General features: G+C 47.9%; 2 protein-coding genes across 2 annotated transcripts; one reads left to right on the top strand and one right to left on the bottom strand.

The window, feature by feature from the left end:
* The first annotated feature begins 4,805 nt into the window (after positions 1–4,805).
* On the top strand, positions 4,806–9,424 carry LOC121451099 (cryptic protein-like). Its single transcript, XM_041656605.1, has 6 exons — positions 4,806–4,858; positions 5,111–5,160; positions 5,255–5,422; positions 6,001–6,115; positions 6,204–6,313; positions 9,166–9,424. Exons 1-6 carry the CDS (start codon positions 4,806–4,808, stop codon positions 9,279–9,281), a joined length of 612 nt encoding a protein of 203 aa, XP_041512539.1. The 3' UTR covers positions 9,282–9,424.
* A 1,938-nt stretch (positions 9,425–11,362) lies between these two features.
* Positions 11,363–20,884, bottom strand: LOC121450699 (serine protease 40-like). Its single transcript, XM_041655921.1, has 5 exons — positions 20,704–20,884; positions 19,917–20,079; positions 17,579–17,853; positions 15,183–15,352; positions 11,363–11,707 (listed from the first exon to the last, which is right to left on the bottom strand). The coding sequence occupies exons 1-5, from the start codon at positions 20,882–20,884 to the stop codon at positions 11,363–11,365; spliced, it is 1,134 nt and encodes a 377-aa protein (XP_041511855.1).
* Positions 20,885–22,715: the final 1,831 nt, after the last annotated feature.

The raw sequence follows: 22,715 nt of genomic DNA, 5'->3' as shown, positions 1-22,715 counted from the left end.
AAAGAAAGAAAAAAGGAAAAGAAATATATGAATATATAAATCAAGTTTCAGACTGAACATGCTTTGAACAGTAATTTTTTCCTTTTGTTGAAAATATATTTTTGTAGTAGGTTTCCATATGGAAATTTCCAAAGCTTTTAGTGTCATTTATTCCCATATCCCTTCCCCTGTCCCTCACCCACCCCACTGAACCCTTCCTGGCCTAGCATTTCTCTTAACTCTCTCCACCACCTACATTCTATTTCCCTTTCCCTGGAATCTGCCTTCTCTGGGTGCTTCAATTTAAACATACACATCTGAGTATTTAAACTTAGATCACACATGAGGGGGGGGCGAGCATGTGGCCCTCTGCCTTTCAGGGTCTTGGTTATCTCACTCCAGATGATTATTTTGATTTCCTACAGTGTACCTGTGAATTTTATGATTTTATTTTTTTTTTACAGTGAAATACTATTTCTCTGTGTATATGAACCATGTTTTCATCACCCAGCCATCGGGTGATGGATAGCTAAGCTGTTTTTATTTCTTGTAGGCTGTGAATAGAGCCGAAATGGACATGGATGACCAAGTATTTCTGTAGTAGAATTTAGAGTCCTTTGAGAATATGCCCAGGGGTTGCATCACATGACAGAGCCAGTCCTAGTGTTTTGAGGAACCACCACACTGATTTCTACAGCCGCTTTCCTAGTTTGCACTCCTGACAAGGACAAGTAAGGATCTCTTTTCCCCAAATCCACTCCAGCAATTTTTGTTATTTGTTTTATTAATTTGAGTCCCTCTGATTGTGGTAGGATAAAATCTCAAAGTTTTTTTTTAATCTGAACTTCAATGATGACTAAGAATATTGAACTTTTTTTTTTTTTAAAGATTGCTTAGTCATTTTTATTCCTTCTTAAGAAGTGCTCTTTTCTGTTCCATGCTCCGACTTTTAACTAGGTGATGTATTTGCTGGATGTTTCATTTTCTAAGTCCTTTGTATATGCTAGACATGAACACTTTGTCAGTTGTGTATTAGGTAAAGACTTTCCCCATGCTGGGCGGTGGTGGCGCATGCCTTTAATCCCAGCCCTTAGGAGGCAGAGGCAGGCGGATCTCTGTGAGTTCGAGGCCAGACTGGCCTACAAGAGCTAGTTCCAGGACAGGCTCCAAAACCGCAGAGAAACCCTGTCTCCAAAAAAAAAAAAAGAAAAAATAAAAAACAACTTTCCCCATTCTGGAGGCTGCCTCTTCCCTCGAATGATGGTGTTCTTGTTGTAAGAAGCTTTTTATTTTCATGAGGTCTCATTAGCCCGTTGTTGGCCTTAATGCCTGTACTGTTCAGGAAGTCGTCCTTGTGCCCCTGAATGGAAACTTGCTTCCTATTTTATCCTCTATCAGATTCAAGGTATCAGGGCATATGTAGAGGTACTTGATCCATCTGGGCTTCAGTTTTGGCAGGGAGAGAGGTAAGGATCACATTCCATTCTTCTACATGTAGCAGTCCACATTTGGATAGCTATCCAACATGGTTTCTTAATGAAGCAGTGTTTTTGCCAATGTGTCTGTGTGTGTGTCTCTGTGTGTGTGTGTGTCTGTCTGTGTGTTGTTGTTTTTGTTTTTGCTTGGTTTCTTTGTAAAAAAAAAAAGAAATAAAGGAAGGAAGGAATTAAAAATCAGGAGGCTGTTGGAATGTGCCTTGTTTCGGGACCTCAATTCTGTTTCATTGGTCAGTATGTCTGTTTTTATGCCAATACCATGTTGGTTTTTGTTGTTCTGTTTTTTATTTGTTTTACTATAGCCTTACAGTATACCTTGAAATCAGGAATTAGGATTTCTCTATTAGTGTTTGATTGCTCAGGATTGTTTAAACTACCCAGGGTCTTTTGTGTTTCTATATGAGTCTGAGATAATTTTTTTCAATTTCTGTGAAGACTAGCATTGGGAGTTTGATGGGGAGTGTACTAAATCTGTAGACTGCTTTTGGTACAATAAGCATTTTCACAGTTTTAATCCTACCAATTTATGATCTTGGGACATCCTTCCATCTTCTGGTGTCTTCTTCAGTTTATTTTTTCCAGCGTCCTAAAGTTTCCACTGTAAGGTCTTTTAGTACAAGTTTTTTTCATGTCTCCTGTCCCCAAGGAGCTCTAAGCCATACTCAGAGAATCCTTCTCACCTATTCTCTGTCAGGTCATTTCCTCAGGGATAGTTTTAGGTGCTGAGAGAGGGGACAGGGGACAGCATGCAATCCTGTCCTGGGCCAGGGAGGTCCCAGTTCCCACACCCTGGAAGTTACAATGCTCCCCAGGAGGTGAGATTGGTGGCTCCAGCCTTATCTCTTTACAACTGATAACCAGAGACAAGTCCTCACCCCTTCTCCCAGGCAGCCAATGCCAGGCAGTTCTGCCTGCTGGCTCTCCTTGGTGGCAGACATTCAGCAGCTCTGTCTAGGGTGACATGCCAAACTCCTTTGATGGGGAGTAAATGGCTCAGCCTAGACCACAAAGGCCTGCTGGGAGCAAGTGACAGTATGGTGAGGAAGTTTATCACCAGATCTGTCACCCAGGGCCTCCCCTCTGATGCTCCTCAGGCTCCTGGGCCCTAAGCAAACCCTAGAGCTGGGGCATCTCATGCTGCTCCTGGTCTCTCACTCCTGTCTGGCAGGTAAGGCCTTTCCTTCCCTTCATCTAGTATCCATCAATAAAGTGCAGATCTTCCAACCTCATTTGAGCAGCTGGATGTGGCTCAGGTGGTTTAGCTCCTGCCTAGCAAGCAAATAACCACAGGAAAAGAACATCAAAACAGATAAGCACAGTGTCTGGGAGCTGCTGTTTGTAACTCTAAAAACTAAGGCCAGGGGGAAATAGGATAGGCCAGGCTCACACTAACATAGTGAATCTGAATTTACTGGGTCAATTTCCCGGCTCTCACGTATGCACTGGAATGTCCTTTATGGAAATCTGAGTGAAAGAAATCATGTGAAAGAGAGATTAGATTCGAGATAGCTCCTTGCAACGTGAATATTCCCAGCAAGCTCCTGGGCCATGCTGTACAATGACCATTTCAAAAATGGTTTATGCAAAGAAATACACTCACTCCTTTAGCTGAGGGGTGACTTTTATTTTTAGATTTTTTTTTTTTAATTTTCGAGACAGGGTTTCTCCGTAGCTTTTTGGTTCCTGTCCTGGAACTAGCTCTTGTAGACCATGCTGGCCTCGAACTCACAGAGATCTGCCTGCCTCTGCCTCCCGAGTGCTGGGATTAAAGGCGTGCATGAATGTTTTGTTTGTCTGCATGTCTGTGTACCACATACATTTCTGGTGCCTGCAGGCATCAGATGAGGTCTTTGGATTCCCTGGAAGTGGAGTTATGGATGATTGTGAGCCACTGTGTGGTGCTGGCCACTGAACACAGATCCTCTGTGAGGGCAACAGTGCTCTTGACTGCTGAACCATCTCTCCAGCACTACGTTTTGTTGTTGTTGTTGTTTTTAAATATACAATTGTATAGCTCATAATGAACGTTTGTATTGATTTAAAGTTACAAATGTATTTGTTTTGTACATCTGGTTGAACTGAGTAATTTACCAGTAATAAACATCACATTTAATAAACATCACATGAATAGTGTATTTTTGTCTCTCCCTGAAGTCCTGAGGCCCCATCCTCTCTGTGGGTTTTGCCCACTGTTTTTGCCAATCTCTGTCTGGTCCGGGAAACTCACAGAGCCCTTCGCTGGGAGATCAGAGGCCAGGGAGGCTCTCCAGTTCCTTTCTGGATTAACAGCCTCTTTGATGAAGCTCAGATTTAAAAGAAAAATGAATGAAGTCAGTGCCAAACACTGTTGCAAATGGCGGAGGAAACGATATTTTAAGAAGCGAGTTCCTACATTAAAGTCACAGAAGAATTTACCGCACCTATTGCAAAGTGTCCTCTTTTATGATAAGGACAGGGCTCAGGACGTATCCTAGCAGATAGAAAACCTGAGGAGCAGAAGCCCTGGGCCACTGGCTCCAGAGATTCAGGCTGCAGGCAAAAGGAACTATGCACAGATGGGCTGTGGGCTCCTCATAGCGTCTGGTTTTTCTTTTTCTCAGGAATCTGCTTGTCAGAGGGCTTAACCACTCAGGGTTCAGCTTCCTCACCTGTGGCATCAGGGAGGAACATTGTCTCCCCCGCAGAGAGTGCTGAGCACAGCAGAGGGCAGAGGCTCCATGTGTGGGAACAAATAAGCTCCCCAGAAAGCCCCTCTGCCTTCCTGTTCAGCACACAGGACATATGGAAGCACCCTCAGCTGCCGAGTCCCACTGCCCAGCTCCCTCTCCAGCTGAGTCTTTCAAGATCTCCCAGTACAGGGACTATCCAGTAGCCTCATCATTCAATCTCCTGGAAAGCTCTTTGGTTCACATTGGGATTTCAACCTTTTCCATTTCCTGTTTGTTTTCTAGTGAGGTTGAGGAGTCCTGTTGTTTCTGTCCCCAATGGTTTACATCAAGGATTGGCCACCCTGCTGTTGTCATTACTGTAAATAGCACTGGGGAGGCAGGCAGCCTGGCCCCACCCCTTCTTCAGCAGGACTCTCTCTAAGGGACAGCCCTTCAAGCCTGGATGGCCTAGCAGCCCTGGCCTGAGGTCTTCAGCATCTGGCTTCACCGATCTCCCTTCAGCTCTGTGTCTTCTAGTCCAGGCAGAGGGCAGCGGCATCCCCGTCTTGCAAGCTTGTGCCTCCTGTGACCTGCTCTAGCGACTCCAAGGCCAGGAGGAAGGGTTCATCCAGGGCTAGGGCACTGAGTTTCATCTTCTGCAGCTATTGATCTCCAAGCACAGATGAGAGGGGACTCGCCAGCCCTAGGTATTGGTTTGAAAAGGCACCAAGCCAGGTAAGTACAGAAGTCATCCAGGTACTAGAAAGCCAGGCTAGGGGGTTAAAATTTTCTGGCATTTTCCATCTCAAAACCTTTCTAAACTATAACTGCATCTCCAGAAATCTACAAGTACTACAATGATTACCAGGCTTGTAATTTTTGTTAAGTTCTAAGTGTGCTATATATTTTATATCATGGCTGTCATGTGAGTTGTGCTTATACTGACTGCATACTTGAAACTTCAACCATTTCCTTGAAACGTTCCAGGCCTCTGTTCTTGATGACTGTAGTGTTGCAGCTCGTCCATCAGGGAAACAGTAAGTAACTTTTTTCCCCCTGAATTTCAGTTCTAAGTCATAAGATCCTCGTTTCCCCGTTACTGTTAGTCTCTTACTTTGCTGTTCTTCAAAGGTTATCAGAGAGAACCTGACAGTGTCAGACAAGTCAGCAATATCCTGTCTCCAAGCCTCCCAGGGACGACTCTGGATGGGACCTTGAGTGATTCCAGCAGAATGAATGGCAGCCAGGAGGGCTGGCGCCCACGGGACTCCCCTCCTCACTCCCGTACTTTTGGCGAGAGTAAGTCTTCACTCCGTGCAGTCCTGTGCAGTGGATCCTGGGAAAAACAAGTGGGATAAACCAGGCTGGAAAGGAGACAGCGCAAGGAGCATCTTTTCATCTTCAAGTTTAAAAAAAAAATGAAAAAGAAATTCTAGTGATGCGTTTACTCTCAGGTTTCACGATTTCATGGGCAAAAGTAGCAGCTTTCCTCTGTCGCTAAGGCAACAGGCTCTACCCTAACATTCAGGCAACTCCAGCACGCCCAGAGGCTCCAGGTGGCGCTAGCGTCATCACACCTACGGGTGGTCCTGCCTGGGAGGCCTGTGGTTAATCACTGTCCTCAAAGTCACAGGCTAACGTTAGCAGTGGAAGGGTGTGAGAGAAGCAGCCGCTTGGAGGGTGTCAAGGGCTGTCCCGGACCCCGCCCACATTCCTGTTAGCTTGCTTTTCAGCCTTCAGCTAAAGAGTGAGATTTACTTAGCAAACACACTCAGCAGGCATGGTCCCCTCTCAGGCTGTGGCGCCCTGCCCTCTGCAGGAGGGGACTAGGGGAGCTCCAGGGGCCAGCACAGCTGCTGACCGAGGTCAACCTGCAGGTGCGATCCCTGGATCCCGCTGCTGCTATAATGGAGGCACCTGCGTTCTGGGCAGTTTTTGCGTGTGCCCTGCACACTTCACTGGCCGCTACTGCGAGCACGACCAGAGGCGCAGGTGGGTGGAGCACAAGTGGGCTGGGCAGGGTCTGACCTGGGAGAGGGGGTTACACCGACACAACGTTGACCTGTTCTGGCCTCTGCAGAGACTGTGGCGCTCTGGGGCATGGAGCTTGGACCCTCCACAGCTGCCGCCTATGCAGGTGCATCTTCTCAGCCCTGTACTGCCTCCCACGCCAAACGTTCGGCCACTGTGGTAAGAGCACCCGCCCCACCCCCGCGCCCCAAACGCGTCTGCCGCATACATGCATGCATACACTTGTGTCTTTGTTGTTAGTGGATGGTCCATAGAGCATCTGCTTGTGCCAGGAGACATAGAAATGAGCAAATTAGATCCGTGCGTCAGGCAACAGACTTTCGATAGTGAAACTGAATTTATTACCGTTATTTACATTTTCCTTGTGGGGACTGCTGGGTCTACGATCTCAGCACTGGGTTCCCAGAAGCTTCAGAAAATGCAGAACAGAGTTAACCTGGGAATCCGACTGGCTCAGCAGATCACTAATGGTACCCAAACCCTGGGGACATAAGAACTGCCGTGAGCAGGAAGGGAGGGGTTGCCACACTGCCTCCTGATGTTTTGTGCCACAGTCTTCCTTTTATCAGGAGTTGGCTTGGACTCCCAATGGTAGACAAAGCAGCGGAGGTTCACCCTTCAGCCCCCTGCCTCCCTCTGCCTCTGTCACTCCTGGGTGGTTGGGCTGTCCACTGTGTCCAAGGAACACTGCATGAAATGACCTCCTACCCCTCCCCCAAACCATTTTTATGCCCTTTCTCAGGCACCTCTGAACCCCTCCAGCGGATGTGGCAGTGAGCGGTTTGTCCCCTGCTCCCCCCTCCCTCAGCCGTCCAGGAAGGGAGGTACCAGAGCAAGGGAAAGTCATTGGCTGCACTGCCTGGCCCCACCCTCTGGCCAAGGCTTTGGCTTAGGTTATTTAGTGATTGCTTAGCTCCTGAGTCCTCTTCCCCTTCCTGTGGAGCACCAGGAATGTCTCCAGGCCCAGCCATCAATCCCCCAAGAGCCTTCCCTCTCCTCACTGAGTCCCAGAGGTTGGAGGACACAAATTTTGGGAATCAGCGTAAGTTTACAAAGTAAATCTGGTAGTCTCACAGGTGACGTCAGTTCTTATCAGCAGTTCCTCTCTGGGAATGCTGGGAAGGGGCTCTCTGGGGTCTTTAGCAATCTCCCATGCAAGGTCTTGGAAACATTCAGGGCAGAGACTCCTATATCTGCTGGTCAGTGGCCAGGGCTTCTGAAAATGCTTCCATTCTCAAACTTAGACAAAGTAACAAGCTCCCCCTCCAGGGTAACTGCCTCTGCCCCTGCATAGAAGTCTCTAAAACCTTCAAGAGTAACAAAAATAAAAATAACTCGATCCTGTTGTCTATTCAGCAATAAAGGGACATTGACAGGTATCAAGTGGTCAAACTTGGTTTCATTTCTTTTTTTTTTTTCCCACATACGCCAAAAGTAACGGGTATGACAAAGGTCTTTGGCATGTCCAAAAATTTAGAAGACCTTTGATAAATGATATAATAAGGTCTCAGGTTCTAGTAATAAACTATCCACTAGTAACAGGACTTTTTTCTTTCCTAGTGTGACATAAAGTAGTGGCAGTTCACAGAATAAAAAGTGTAGATTTTTAATAAACATAAAATATTAATAAAACACTTTAAAGTTTTTCTCTAAATGTATAGTGGTGTTCTAAATTTTTTCTTTTTAATCTCAAGTGATCTCCTTAGGAAGCACACCACAGTGGTCACAGGGTCGGTTTGGGACCCTAGGGTGCTTATTTCACAGAGCCTGCAGTAACTTGTAGTTTGTGTGTGAGACCCAACTACCTAAGGGGCCTGAATCGCCCCCTGTTGCCTCCAATCTCCCAGAGAAGGTGACTCTGTATGATTGACCCTGCCCTCACCTGATGCCGCGTGCGTTTTCCTGTGATTGGCCAAGATCTATGTCAGAAATCTTCATCAGTTGCTATCCCCCCTCTTCCTCCTACTCCTTCCCTTCTCCTTGTCCTTCCTTCCTGTCTTCCTTCTTATTTGAGACATACAGGGTATCACTGCATCTTGCTGGCTAGCCTGGAACCCACCTATCTCTACATCCTAAGAGCTAGGATTAAAGATGTGAACCACCACACCCAAACCAATATCAAAGCTTTTGTTCTTTTATTCATACATGTGGGTTTTTTGTTTTGTCTTGTTTTCTTGATGATGCAATCCCAGGGGTCCTCTGGCCAGCCAGCTTATCCTAATATATGAGTCCCAAGTCCAAAAAAAAAAAAAAAATCTGGATGGTGCCTAAAGAATGACCACCAAGGTTGACCTCTGTTTTCCACAAGCTTACAGGTACCTTGTACACACACGTGAATACACACCTGCACACAGACAAAGACACAAAGAGCTAATCTGGACAGAGAGTTGCTGCAAGCTGCTTTAAATTCTATTTGCCCTGGCTGCATCTGATACAACATTCTGATAGGCCTCCCTCTTCTGCTTGTGAGCTAAATGAGTCAGGCTAAAGAAAGGTCTGTCTGTTCGCCTGCAAAAACAGTGGAGGCTTTTCCCTTCAGTGTTCAATGTCACACCAAAATTTAGATGTCTCTGAAGGCGGGGAAAATAAGTCTTTCATTTGTTTGTCTTGAACACATTCCAGGCAAGAGTTCTGTCATCCAGTACTGAAAAAGAAGGAAGGTGACTGGGCATGGTGGTACACACCTTTTGTCCCAGCCTTCAGGAAGCAGAGACAGGAAGTTCTCTGTGAGCCAGAAACCAGCCTGGTCTAAATAGTGAGTCCTAGGCTGAATACTGTAAGCCCATATAAAAAAAATTATATACACACATGTACAAAAAGAATATATATGCACACACACTCACACACACACACACACATAGACATGGGGAGGGGCAGATTCCAGCTATAGAAGGGCCAGGCTCAGAGCCAGACAGAAGAAGGCTTTAGTGAGACCGGGTACAGACATCTCTGTGTTCCTTTAGCCAAGCCCACAGCCGTGAACTTTATGTGTTCTCTGTGTTCTTTTCCAGACCTGAAAGGCTTCCTCTCATCAGGCTCTTCAGGGACCAGAGGGCCGAGTGCAAACGGTGCCCTGAGTCTTCTGATGCTTGGCCTCCTCCTGCAGGGCGTGGCTGGTGACGGCTGAGGCTCCTAAGCCCAGTGACAGCGTCTCCTGGAGCTGCCAGGAGTCATCCTTGGTTGCACATGGCGCCGCAGCATGCCAGCAGGAAGGCTGGGGCAGCAGGCATCTGCTTAGATGTTGTGTGTTGTAAATAACAGAACGGCTGAAATGTGACAGGTTCTTGTACTGTGCAATAAACACATTCAACAGGGAGACCTCCTTGCTCACTGAGCCTCTTTTCAAGGTCTCCAGTGGAGGCAAACCTCAATAGAAGAGCCCAGTATATTCAACCCAGAATCTCTTTCTGAAGGTTTCTGGACAGGATTGAATGGAGACCCCCAAACAAGTGTCCTTCCCAGGTGACAGTCTGAACAGCCTGGACCCTTACCTGTGTGCCTCATTGCTGAAGCTCCCTGTTATCCACTGTTGGCTGTCAGTCTCTCCACTGACCTCTGAGCCCCTGGGAGAGGGACGGTGGGTCCAGAACACTGTCCTGGGTTTTGAGAAAGCCAACAACCTTAAACGTTCTGTGCTGATATTGTAAGGAAGACAGGAGGGACTGGGGGCAAGCATCCTGGAACCTGCCTCCTCATTAGCAGGAATCAGGCCATTCTTGGCAGTTCACAGCATCTCCCTAAAATACAAGCACATGTAAAATGAGGCGTTTGAATGAAGTTAACGTGTTATCAAGGGGAATGCCCCAACTAGATACTATGTGATAACAAATAAAATCCCCAGTACCAGGGATAGGTTGCATCTTTTGAGCTATTGGTAATGGGATTCCATTAACATCCCCAAACATTATTGCTAATGCTATTGGTTACCGTTCACAGCATGATGGTAAGGTCTTTTTTGCTGAAGACATCACATTCTTACGTCAGAACATGGAGATTTCTAGTTGTCACTTAACTGGAAGCTTCACCACTGCTGGCTAGTGTTCACAGTGCTGGAAGGTGCCACACATGTTACTGGAGGAGAAAAGTTCATACCTGGCTACGCACCTTCAAACAACAATAATGGCCTGCCTAGCAAGGAATGCTCTCCTCTGGTGCAACTGTGGCAAAAATGTCAAGGAAGTAACCAACCTCTTTCCTTAAACTGGGTTTAAGAACCACTCCATGAGATGGAACCCATACTTGACACTGTCAATAAGGTCAAGAACATGAGACTAGATAGAGACTAGGTCATAAGCCCTAAGGGAAAAACCTACTACTATTATTTTGCTAGATGACCGTAGCAATAAAACAACTCATAATGACCTTTGCTTTATCATAGATCTGACACTGTTGATAAGGTCAAGAACCTGATTCTAGACAGGTCATAGGCCCTAAGGGGAAACCTACTAATATTATTCTGCTAAATGACAATAGACATAAAAATAAAACAGCCCATTATGACCTGTTGCTATCCTCATAGATGAGTGTACTGCTCAGTCTTCACCAGAACAGCTTCTTCTTGTAACTGATGGCTAGTAACCACACACACACACACACACACACACACACACACACACACACAGCTAGACAATGTACAGAGAAGAATGCTCAATCGTGAATGAGATGTCTATGCCACAATCCTTCCTTCAAGGATCAGGGATCTGTGTGGAAGAGATGGCAGAAAGATTGGAAGAGTCACATAGGAGGAGATGATTTCAGGGAAGCAGCCTTTTTAGGACACAGCTGTGCATGTGCATATATGAACCCATGGAGACTGACGGCATGCAGAAGTCCTGAAGGAGCTCAAAGCAGACAAAATCTCGGCATGGAGGAGGAGGTGTGGGCATGGAGTCCCGTTCCTAGTCAAGGAGCTATTAGCAATTGATAGCTGCTGTCCCTGCTTAAGGAGGAGGTAACCTTCTGGAACCAAGCAGCTGGAAACCCTGAAAAAGTATGAGGAGTGGTGCTGAAGGGACAGAAAAAGTCAGAAGTCTCTTTAGCTTTTGGTCTTCATTTATTATTTATTTATTTTTTATTTCGTCTGACTTAGGGCAAGTACGGCTTCAGATGGACAGGTGAACCCACAGATGGTATGGAGCTCAATACCCAGGACTCTCACAGGACATGCTGGCTGTTCAAGGCCCTGTGCTTCTGTCACAGGTTCCTGAACTAACTCAACTGAAGAAGGAGGACCCAAGAAGACAGCAGGACCGTGCAGATCATTGGCTTGATGGCAATGCCTTGGCCTTTGTTACTATTCCAGGGCTTTCCACCACCGGGGGGTCTGGGATGGTGAGGGGGCCTGTTGGGCCCCTGTGGGTTTGGGTCAGGCCCATGTGGCTTTGGGTCAGGCGATGCTTTCTTGTGTTCTTTAATCCAGTTGTCAAAGTAGGAGACCCTGGCGAAGACACTGGGGCTGGTGAGTGGGGTTTCACACGGTGCGCTCCAGCTGGTCAGCCCCACCAAGTACCAGGAGCCATTCAGTAAGCAGACGAGGGGGCCCCCAGAATCTCCCTGAGGAGAGAGAGGACACAGAGAGTGGGGCGACCACAGGGAGGGACACACACTGACCAGGAGAGGGAGAATGTGATGGAGACCAGGTGTCTCTGCCATCCGGGTAGTCTCATCTGGATCATCGGAGCAATTTTGCAAATCCAAGCACAGGCAGCCTCTTGGGCCAGTATCTTCATGGAGCCCCACTGCTCAAAGCTACCAAGGAACCCAGGATACCATTTGGTGGAGAGTCTACAAGCTGAACATCGGCTCTCCGCTGTCTATGTGGGAGATGTCGCTGAAGTCCCAAAATGGTCACTGTGGTGGTTTGAGAAAAAAAAAAAGGCCCCCAAAGGGAGTGGCACTATTAGGAGGTGTGGCCTTGTTGGAGTGGATATAGTCTCTTTTGGGGGAAGTGTGTCACTGTGGAGGCGGGCTTTAAGGTCTCTTATATGTTCAAGATACCACTCAATGAAGCAGTCTACTAGTTGCCTGAAGGATGTAGGACTCTCAGCTACTTCTCCAGCACCACATCTGCCTGCATGTTGCTCTGTCGTCCCTGCCACGATAATGGATTGAACCTCTGAACTGTAAGCACGCTACCCTAACTAAGAGCTTTACTTTATTAGAGAAGCTTTGGCCATGGTGTCTTCACAGCAATAGAAACCCTAACTCAGACAGTCCGTAACCGACTAATGGGCCTGGAGACACGGTCCTTCATCTTTGGCTGAATCCCCTGTCCCAGCACATCACCCCACATGTACCTTTGTGTTTTACTTAATAACATTATGAGTGATTCTTCAGTCCCTTGGCTGAGCTCCTTTAGAAGATGCTGAGCTGTAGGATGTATTAAGCTGTCCCAGGGGCCCAGCCAGGAGAGAACCACAGGGAGCTCTTAGGCTCCAGCAGACAGGTGGGGACTCCAAGCACAGCAGGGTAGAAACGCTCCTGTCTCAGACCAAAGCGCAGGAAGCAAAACAACATAGTCCCCAACAACTTTGTGTTGAAACACATGTCAAGACAGTCTTCGTTCACAGAATGCTCAGGTTACAGGGAGGATTGTAGGCACACACCTGAAGATCGTACATAGTGCTAATGAGCCGCACAGATGGCGGAAGAACACTCAAGGGGATGCACAAACTAAGTCGTAAGAGGGCTTCTCCGAGCCAAGACTGGATGGAATCACTGAGGTGTGACTGTGACAAGCTGTGGGCAGAGACACAGTTGCCCAGCAGGGAAGCAAGGGGCCCTGGTAAAAATTCTGGAGCTTCTGAGACAGGGCTGCAGGCCTGGTCTTGGCAGGTCACCGTAAATGGGGAGGCAGTCAGTGGGTGGAAACACAGGATGGACCCTTTCTTTCTATTGTAAATGCAAAGCATGTGAGATGGGTTTAAACTCCAGAAACCACGTTGCAGAGAGAAACAACTACCATAAGCTACTGTCTGACCCTCACATATGTGCATGAGCGCATGCACTCGCAAACACTCATACACACGGGGGCGGGACTAAATTAATTGATTTGATTATTCTAAAATGCAAAGCAAGCTGGGTACTATATACATATAACCCTGGTACTCCAGAGGCAGAGGCGCAAGGATTGCAAGTTCAAGACTAACCTGAGCTACACAGAAAGATCATTTCTAGACAAACAAACAGATGATAGATTAATATATTAGGTAGACAGGTGAAAAGATAGATAGATAGATAGATAGATAGATAGATAGATAGATAGATAACAAACAGATGAACAGATAAATAGATTCGAAACAAACAAAACCAGCCACAAGAAAAATTCAAAGCAAGAACAGGAAGCTGGATTGTGAGCACTGGTCAGAAAGAGGAACCAAGAGAACGAAAGAGCAAAGGGCCATCTGAACAGGAGCACAGGGTGAACTGAGCTAACAGGGTAGGACAACTAAGGGCACCTGCTGATACTACAAGACGAGCTGGGAAGAGGGTATTGAGAATCATCTGGCTCCTGAGGAGCAGGGAAGGTGCACATAAGATGCAAAGTCATATACTTCTGAAGCAAGAGGACAGCCAAGGGAAGAGAAAGAGGAAGACAGACTCTAGGGCAAGCAGAGGCCACAGGAGATGCTTCTAGTTGCCCACTTCCTTTCTGGCTTCAGTGCCCCAACCATTAAATGTAAACAATACAGACTGCACATGAACTAATGATGAGCTCATGCCCCAAAATAGAAGAGTTCCTTTGAATCATTATGGAAGACACGTGATCGACCAATGGTGACAAACCAGCCTTGCAACCTTGAGAACATACTTCACAGAAAAAAAAAAGGTCAACCTCATTAGTCATCAGAAAAATGAAAATAAAAAAAATTACATACTGCTGGCCAGTGGTGATATACACTAATCCCAGCATTTGGGGTGCAGAGGCAGGTAGATCTCTGTGAGTTCGAGGCCAGCCTGGTCTGCAGATCAAGTTCCTGGACAGCCAGGGCAACACAGAAATCTGTCTTGAAAAACAAAAACAAAACAACAACAAAGAAAGAAAGATCACATCTAATGGTTAAAATGAAACAGGCAGATAATTCAAAAACAAACAAACAAACAAATAAACCAAAAACAAAAAACTGGTACAACGTGGAGCAACCTAAACTCTCCAGGGTGGAAACACCAATTGGTACAACCAGACTGGAGAGCTGCCTGGAGTAGGTGTACGACAAGAACACACGTGCATCTCGTGGCACGGTGGTTCTACTGCTAGCGTGAGGACCCCTCGGGCCTGTTCAGGGCAATGTCATTGCAAAATTCTCCTAAAAATTGCCGCATGCCACCAGGATAAGAACAAATAAGGAAGCGTGTAGCACATCCATACAGCTAGCATCCTGTTGACTAAAAGATGCAACCAGGCAAAAAAGCCTGCACCCTGCCTGATGTGTGTTTAGGTAGGGTCCTAGCATGAAGCTGCAGTGTTTCTAAAGCCAAACAGGACAATTCTGGGAACAAGGAAAAGGAAAGGGCACCAGGAGGACTTTTTGGGTGCTGTTTACATCAGTGTATCAATTTGTTATTGTTTTAATTAAATGTTAGTTCATTTATTTTGCGTGTGTTGTATGTGCTTGTGTGTGTGTGTATGTGTGGTGTGTGTGTGTGTGGGAGTGTGAGCACATGTGAGCGTGCACATGCCCCACTCACGACATGGGTGTGGAACTCAGAGGGCTACTTGCCCGAGTTGGTTTTCTCCTATCAAGCAGGTTGCATGGTAGATCAAATTCAGGCCATCAGGCTCGGTGGCAAGCACCTTCATCCCCTTGATGCTCTCATGGGCTTGTTGAGCTGATCTCTAGAAACTCCCAAGGCATGACAAGTGATGCCTCTTTTCTGACGGGCGGCTTTTCAACAATGTGTTTAAAAAGCCCAACCAGACGGAGGAGACAAGGTCCGGAGAATACACGGAAAGGAAGAAAGGGCTGAACCAAGACAGAGGGACAAGGGTGGCCAAGCCCGACTGCACATCGGAGCAGGTGTCACTTACTGAACATATTGATTTCGTCAACGAGAAATCGGCAGCGCACACCATATCATCGTAGATGTAGTATTTTCTACTGGAGCTAGATTCTGGCGGCGGGAAAAATGATTTACACACTTCATTGTCCATGAGGATGAGCTCTACTTCATAGAGGTCGTCAGGTAAGGGCAGGATCACTGTGGAAGGGGGAATCAGATGTGCTCGTGAGCAGAGAGAAGCTGCTATTGCCCATCCCAGGATGATGGCTGGTGACAGTGGGGGTGGGACAGCAGTCCTAGGCCACAGTGGCAGAGAAGGGATCATGACAGGCCTGCAGTGACAAGGAGAAAGGGGCAAGCAGAGGGGCTGTGGAAGACAGGAGCAGGCGGAAAGTCAGGGCGACTGCAAAGGTCTCAGTGTTGGGGGGACCTCAGGCAGAGCCTCCTCAGCAGGCTAGGGGACTGAGACTATACCCAAGAGCACAGCAGCCAAGGAAAGGGCAACTCAGCTTTCCAACAGCTCTGGCTGCTCTGTGGAGCCCAAGTTGGGTGCAGGGATGCTGGAGTCTGGTGCAGGGATGCTGGAGCCTGAGTGCACGGATGCTGGAGTCTGGTGCAGGGATGCTGGAGTCTGAGTGCACGGATGCTGGAGTCTGGTGCAGGGATGCTGGAGTCTGGTGCAGGGATGCTGGAGCCCAAGTGCAACCCTGGCATAGGACTCAGAGCAGAAATGTTTAGGACCACACGACAAGAAGACTGGCCAATCACAAGGAGCAACTGGACCTGGAGATGTGAACTCTGCTTCCAAGTGCTCTCACAGATCTGGCCTAGGGTCGCCTCATAGGTGCAGACCGACAACAGCATGGCTCACTTCTTGCGTAGGTCACCGTGCACATCCCTCAAGGTTGGTCAGGGGCTGCCTGTGTGTAGCAAACCCAAACCTGCCCAGAGGCCCAGCAACCGTGATCAGCAGGGACATGACAGAAGATGGCTGACAGTTTGGTCTCTTAGGGAGGCCAGGTTCTCTGCTCTGAGAGCTGCCCCCGACCACACCTTCCTTCTGTGCTCTTACTCCCATCGCTTGGCCAGGCCTGAAGACCCTACCTGCCCTGACATGGGCCCTTAGAGAGTGAAAGTCTGTCCCTTCTAGTTCTGATGAGCCACTGTTCTCGGGACAGCCTGTGGGACTGATCTCAGAGAAACATCTGACTGTAAACCTCCTTGATGGAGGAAGGTCATTGGTTAAATAAAAAGAAACTGCTTGGCCCTCATTGGTTAGAAGATCGGTGGGAGAAGTAAACAGAACAGAACGCTGGGAGGAAGAGGAAGTGAGCTCAGACTCCACAGCTCTCCTCTCGGGAGCAGACGCCTCAGAGAGATGCCATGCTCCGCTCTCCCGGGCAGACAGACGCACTTGCGATGAAGCAAGCCGCCAGGTTAGACATGCTGAACCTTTCCCGGTAAGACCGGTGCTCACAGATTATTAGAGATGGGTTGATCGGGATGTGAGAATTAGCCTGTAAGGGCTAGAGCTAAAGGGCCAAGCAGTGTTTAAATGAATACAGTTTGTGTGTTGTTATTTTGGAGCATAAGCTAGCCATGTGGGCAGCCGGAGCGCTGGGGACGCAGCCCCGCCACTCTTATTACTACACCTCCTCGGGGCTGCTTTTCCAGATCGTGACCCTAAATTTCATGTCAAATTTATATTCACTTTATTTAACTTGCCATTATATGGTCTTATGTCAAAAACATCCTGTGTAGAATCCTTGCCAAGGAACTCTGTATTCTCAACCTAAGCTGCCCCCTTGCTGACAGCAGGCTCTCCCTGTGGCCAGGATACCAAACTCCAAAGACACTGAGTTCTCTCTGCACACTGTATGCCGAGAACCTGTGCACTTGAAATTGTCTCTAGATGGCACACTATCTGACCCAAGGCCAATGTGGTACAGAGACTCACAATACTACCATATTGTTTAGGGAATAAGGACAAGGAGACTGTCAGTCCCCAACACTCAGGCCTTTGGTCCACAGGTGACTGATTCATGGGTCCCTGGATTGGAACCCCATGTATACAGCTGGATAAGCTGGTAGAACAGGCAGTCTTCCCTAGCCTTAAGGGTTGGGCAGTAAGGTTCTCAGAGGTACTGGTCCCCAGTCAAGCACCCCAATCCTCCATGCCTGGTTACTTTCATCTCCTTAAAAATACCCCATGTTTTTCGTGGCCAGGGTAGAACAACCACTGCTTGGCAAGAACCTTGCAGTGCACAGAGTCACCCACACTCAGAGCTCTGGAGTCAAAGAGCCCACACTTCTGATCTGAAGGTCAGAAGTTTGCTTTTGACCCAGACACCGAGGTTCCCAACCACAGGAAAGGCCTCCACAGTCTCTTGCCCCTCACCCTCTTCACCTGCCCTGTGTACTCACCATCCTCTCTGAGATGCCCCCAGCCGCTCGCCCAGCAGGCCTTTTCCCTGGGAAGTTTTACGTTTTTATCTGGGACACAGGCTGGAAGGATGTGGGAACTGTACTCCACGGGCGACTCCAGCTGCATCAGGACAATGTCGCTTCCCTGGCGGTAGTATTTGTCGTAGTCTTTGTGAACGATGAGCTTGTACACGGACATCTGCCTGCTGTACTCGGTGGGACTGCTCAGCTTGGTGTAGCCTAGCCTGATCTTATAGTCATTCGGGTTGTGAGACCTATCGCGCAGGGAGGGGGGGAGAAGGTGGCTGTAAGTGTTGGCTCAGTCCTGTCTCCCTGACTACCCACCCTGCAGGCAGCCAGACCTCGTCTCTTTCTCATTTTAGGCCTCTCCTTCTTATTTATTTATTCATTTATTTATTTATTTATTTATTTATTTATTTATTTATTTTTTGGTTTTTCGAGACAGGGTTTTTCTGTAGCTTTGGTGCTTGTCCTGGAACTAGCTCTTGTAGACCAGGCTGGCCTCGAACTCCCAGAGATCCACCTGCCTCTGCCTCCCGAGTGCTGGGATTAAAGGCGTGCACCACCACCGCTCGGCCTCTCCTCCTTTTTCAATACTGTTTTTTTCCCCCCTCTCTCTTTCTTGAGGGGCAGGATAACCACACACAGCCTAAGTACACAGATCTTTTGAAGGCTTCTGGTACCTCAGAATCCGTGGGGCTCTCAATCTCATGATTGGGTAGAACCATCAGAGGTTCATCAAACGGCACCCCTTCATCTTGGAGGAACAAAGACTCATTGAGCCTGCTCAGATATGCTTGTAGCTATATGGCTTCTCAAAGACTTCACCTCCTGTCTGGCATGACCCGTCCCCCACCTGTCACACCTTGTCTTTTCTCAAGATTGTTTTCCTATCTAACTATGAACACTCAAGAAGTATTTGTGGAGGAAATAGAGTAATAAATGAAAGCTTACTATTTCTTTTTTTAATATTTATTTATTTATTATGTATACAATATTCTGTCTATGTGTATGCCTGCAGGCCAGAAGAGGGCACCCGACCCCATTACAGATGGTTGTGAGCCACCATGCGGTTGCTGGGAATTGAACTCAGGACCTTTGGAAGAGAAGGCAATGCTCTTAACCTCTGAGCCATCTCTCCAACCCCAAAGCTTACTATTTCTGCAAGACAAATTATATTCTAGTCCGCGTGTCCACTACATGGCCCTCTTACATGCTCACTCCACAATCCCGAGTCTCCTTCCTTAAGGGCCCCTTTTGCTGTATGACTCACTGTATCTCCTTGACATACCTTCATGACCTACCACCATGGGAAGTGGCCTTTGCCTCACATCCTCCGGACCCTCCACATCGGGTCTGGCACACAGGGATGCTGAGTATGTAAATGGAAACCCATATGCAGTAATTTGTCCTCCTTGCTTCCTTTGGGCACACCATGAACTCAAGTTATATCTGCTTGACTCTGCTAGTACACAGATCATTCCAGCTGAGGGAATTGTGACATTCCCCCCATGAAGGGAAAGACAGGAACACACACACACACACACACACACACACACACACACACTACCAGGATGCCTCTGGAGAGAACTATGCTCCAGTGTAAGTGTGGCCTGAACCCAAATAAACTCCCAATAAACATGCCCTGGATAGAGCCTGCAGAGCGCCTTGGATAGAGGATGCAGGATGCTTGTCCACAGAGGTTCTCACTATGTCCAGTCTTGGGAATAGGGCCCTGGGATTGTCACTTTCATTAAAGCACTGGACCTGTTGCATGTCTAGCTAGTTCAGGTCACAGTAGCAATGGTTTCCAGGAGAAACCAGACCTGCTGCCGTCTGCAGGGACTGTCTGGAGGTGAGCAAGATACTAAAGTGTACTTGAAGGAAACAAAGTTTTGATCCCCAATGTTCATGAAAGAGAAAAGAGAAAATTGGAGGGGACCACTTCAAAGCTAAAACTGGTTTTCCAGCACTAATTTAATCATACTTTGGGGAAGAAATTTCAATTAGTTGTTTAGAAGTAAGGTGTATATCACTGTGACAATCACACTAGTTAGTCTCCGGGAGCAGGAGAGGACGTCCCCAGGGTAAGAGACAAAATGTGAGATCTTTGTCTGTAATGCTAGACTAACACTGGCAGGACATGAGCAGGGATGGTGATCCGGGTGGCGGGCACCACTCAAGGGCAGGGCTATCCCAGAACCCAGCCTAGAAGGACTGTCAGCTCTGCGTCCTTCACCCCTCTCCTTCCCTCCTCCTAGTGACTCTCTCCTGCACCCCCTTCCCAGCAGAAGGGCCCCGGGGAGGGAACACGCACCTTAGGAAGCAGTGGGCAGCACCGGCTACCCAGTTTTTGTCGATGAGAACGGCTCCACAGATATGACTGCCGTGAAAGAGCAGACTGGCCTGCCACGGCCACCGCTCAGAACTGGCCATCTGACCGCCATAGATCTTCCCTTGGAAATTGGTCCTGCCACATACTGTGGAGACAATCCCAGCCGCCAGGCACCTGCATTCAGGATGCATGTGCTTGGTGCCCCAAATGTCAGCATCAGCGGGACCCAGGGGATGCAATGACTTCTCTTCTCCCTTTTCAGGTGGCCAGAGTCAAGGTCAAGGGTGGAATGTCATGGCTCATTCCACAAAGAGCGGGGAGAGAAGGTTAGATTGGCCCAACGCTTCCTCTCAGCAAGGCCCACAGAACAGAGGTGCAGGCAAAGGGTTGGGTGACATCAGGCTCTCCTCAGTCCTTATTAACTTAAGGAGCACAGCTCTGAAGAGACAGAAACGGAAGTAGAAGCCAAAGCTGGCAGAAACCGTTATTTTTCAGGTCCATAATCATTTTAAGCTCCCCCCTTAACCCAATGTAAACGGCGGTGGTACAGCCATAACACAACCTTGACCCTGAACTGAGGAGACTTGGTATCCATGGGCGAGAGCCAGCAAGACCATCGCGTCGAGGTCCCCGTCTCAAGCCCCTCCCTTTCAACGTAAAGGCTTGCAGGACCTTCCAACTGCCTATGTTCTGAGGGGAGTGGGGGAGGGACGCACCTACTGGAAACCTTCCTTCTACTTATGGGTCACTCTTGCCCCTGCCTACTTACCCTGAGACAGGGATAGAGTACTTCTCGTGGCCTGGGTGCTTGTTATATTTGTAGTGCTGTTACTGCTCACAGATTGGGTGGCCTGGGCACGCTGGGGCAGGAGGCTGAGCCAGAGCAGAGCAGCCAGCAGGCAGGTTCCATACCCACCCTGGCCCGATTGCTGGGCCCTGGCGCTCCACATCGCATCTGGCCGCCCTGTGTCTGGGTCCCAGACAGGACAGAAAGCACGTGCAGACAACCGCCTACGCTGGCAAACTGCTTTCTAGGTACCATCCCTCGGCCATCCTGACCTCGCGGGAGGTGAGCAAGGGCGCTGAAAACCTAGCTCCACGGGAGGCAGCCTGCACTGGAGAAAGTTTTGTCCTCAGGTCCTCTTCGCTGGCTTCGGCAGACGGCAGACGTACGCTCCTCCGGGAGTGGCAAAAGCATTCACAGCACCCCCCGCCCCCCGAATCTCCCAGTTTCGTTCTGTTAAAATGTGCACTCAAAAACACAAAGTCTCATCACCCAGATTGGCATGTCATTAGCTCATCAGCCCAAAGTCCCCAGAGTCGGAGGAGAGCATGAGAGTTCCTGAAGCCAGCGTTACAGGCAGTGTGGATCTCTGGGAACCAAACTAGAGCCCCTGGAAGGGCAGCAAGTACCCTTAACCACAGAACCATTCGAAAGCTTTACAATTAAAATATTTTTTATTGATTCTTTGAAATGTTCATACATCATCACAATGATCTTGGTCAAATTCACCTTTCACACATTCCCTCAGTTCCCTTCAGCACCCCTTCACTCCATCCCCATCATATTTCCCAACTTCATATTCTCCTTACTTCTTCATTTATGCAATGAGTATGGCCCATATGCACATGGACGCGGGGTCATCTACTGGGACACGGGGAAGTTACCAGGGGTCACATGCCTAAAGAAAAGTGACTCTCTTTCCCATAGCAATTGCCAACTTTTCAGCTGGAATCCGGCCTCAGAAGCTTTGCTTTTGTGTAGATCTTAGGTTAAGTACCACAGCTGCTGGGAGCTTTAGCTGTTTGAATTCATGTTCTCTTTCTGGCCCCTTTGATTCCATAGACATAACCTCAGCAGAGTGGCTAGTTCTGAGCCTAGGCAAGTTTGGTTTTTAGCATCCAAATTGTCTATGTGCCCCAATTGCAAGCCCATACTGGGCAGACGTTAGTGGACACCAAAGGACAACCTATGCTGTTGCTCCTCACCTACCTTATTCATTGAGACTCTGTCTATCACTGGCCTGTTAACTTGCTGAGAAGGCTGACCAGTGAACCCCAGGCACCCACCTGCCACCGCCTCTATGGTTGCTGGAATAATAAAGGTAGGGCCACCAAGCCCCACCTCTCTTCTTTCCTAGTCTCTGGGGGTTGAACCCAGGTCTTCACATTTGCAAGGAAAGTAAGTTCTTTACTGACTTCATCATCACCCAGTCTCAACTCTAACTTTTTGTAACTCCTGTTTGTGATAACCTCATCTAGCTCATTATTTTACTATTAGCATCAGAGGAAGAACATGGACATTCACATTACAAAAGGAATTGTTTAACAGTTATTTTTACACCCCCCCCCCCCAATTAACATCTTCTATATCAGTAATAGCATATTAACCCAACTGGTTGGTTCCCATTAATATTTTCCTTTTTTCCCTTAATATAAAAATGTTCTAAAGCCGGGCAGTGGTGGCGCACGCCTTTAATCCCAGCACTTGGGAGGCAGAGGCAGGCGGATCTCTGGGAGTTTGAGGCCAGCGTGGTCTACAAGAGCTAGTTCCGGGACGGGCACCAAAGCTACAGAGAAACCCTGTCTTGAAAAACAAAAATAAATAAATAAATAAATAAATGTTCTATTGTTTTTGACTCTAGGAGTTTGAATCCAAATAGAAGCACTCCAAAATGAAGTTCCTTTTGAAAGATTTAGGATAGCTTGCTGTTTGTTTAAAAACAGGATTTGAGAACCCAGATTGTAGTGAATAGTACGAGAATTATTTTAGGAGGGCAC

The sequence above is a fragment of the Microtus oregoni genome, unplaced genomic scaffold (assembly GCF_018167655.1).
Source record: "Microtus oregoni isolate MIOR12 unplaced genomic scaffold, Mior012 000007F_ref0000211, whole genome shotgun sequence".
Lineage (NCBI taxonomy): Eukaryota > Metazoa > Chordata > Mammalia > Rodentia > Cricetidae > Microtus > Microtus oregoni.
Note: the sequence above shows the minus strand (reverse complement) of the source record. Positions and strands in the feature narration are given on the sequence as shown.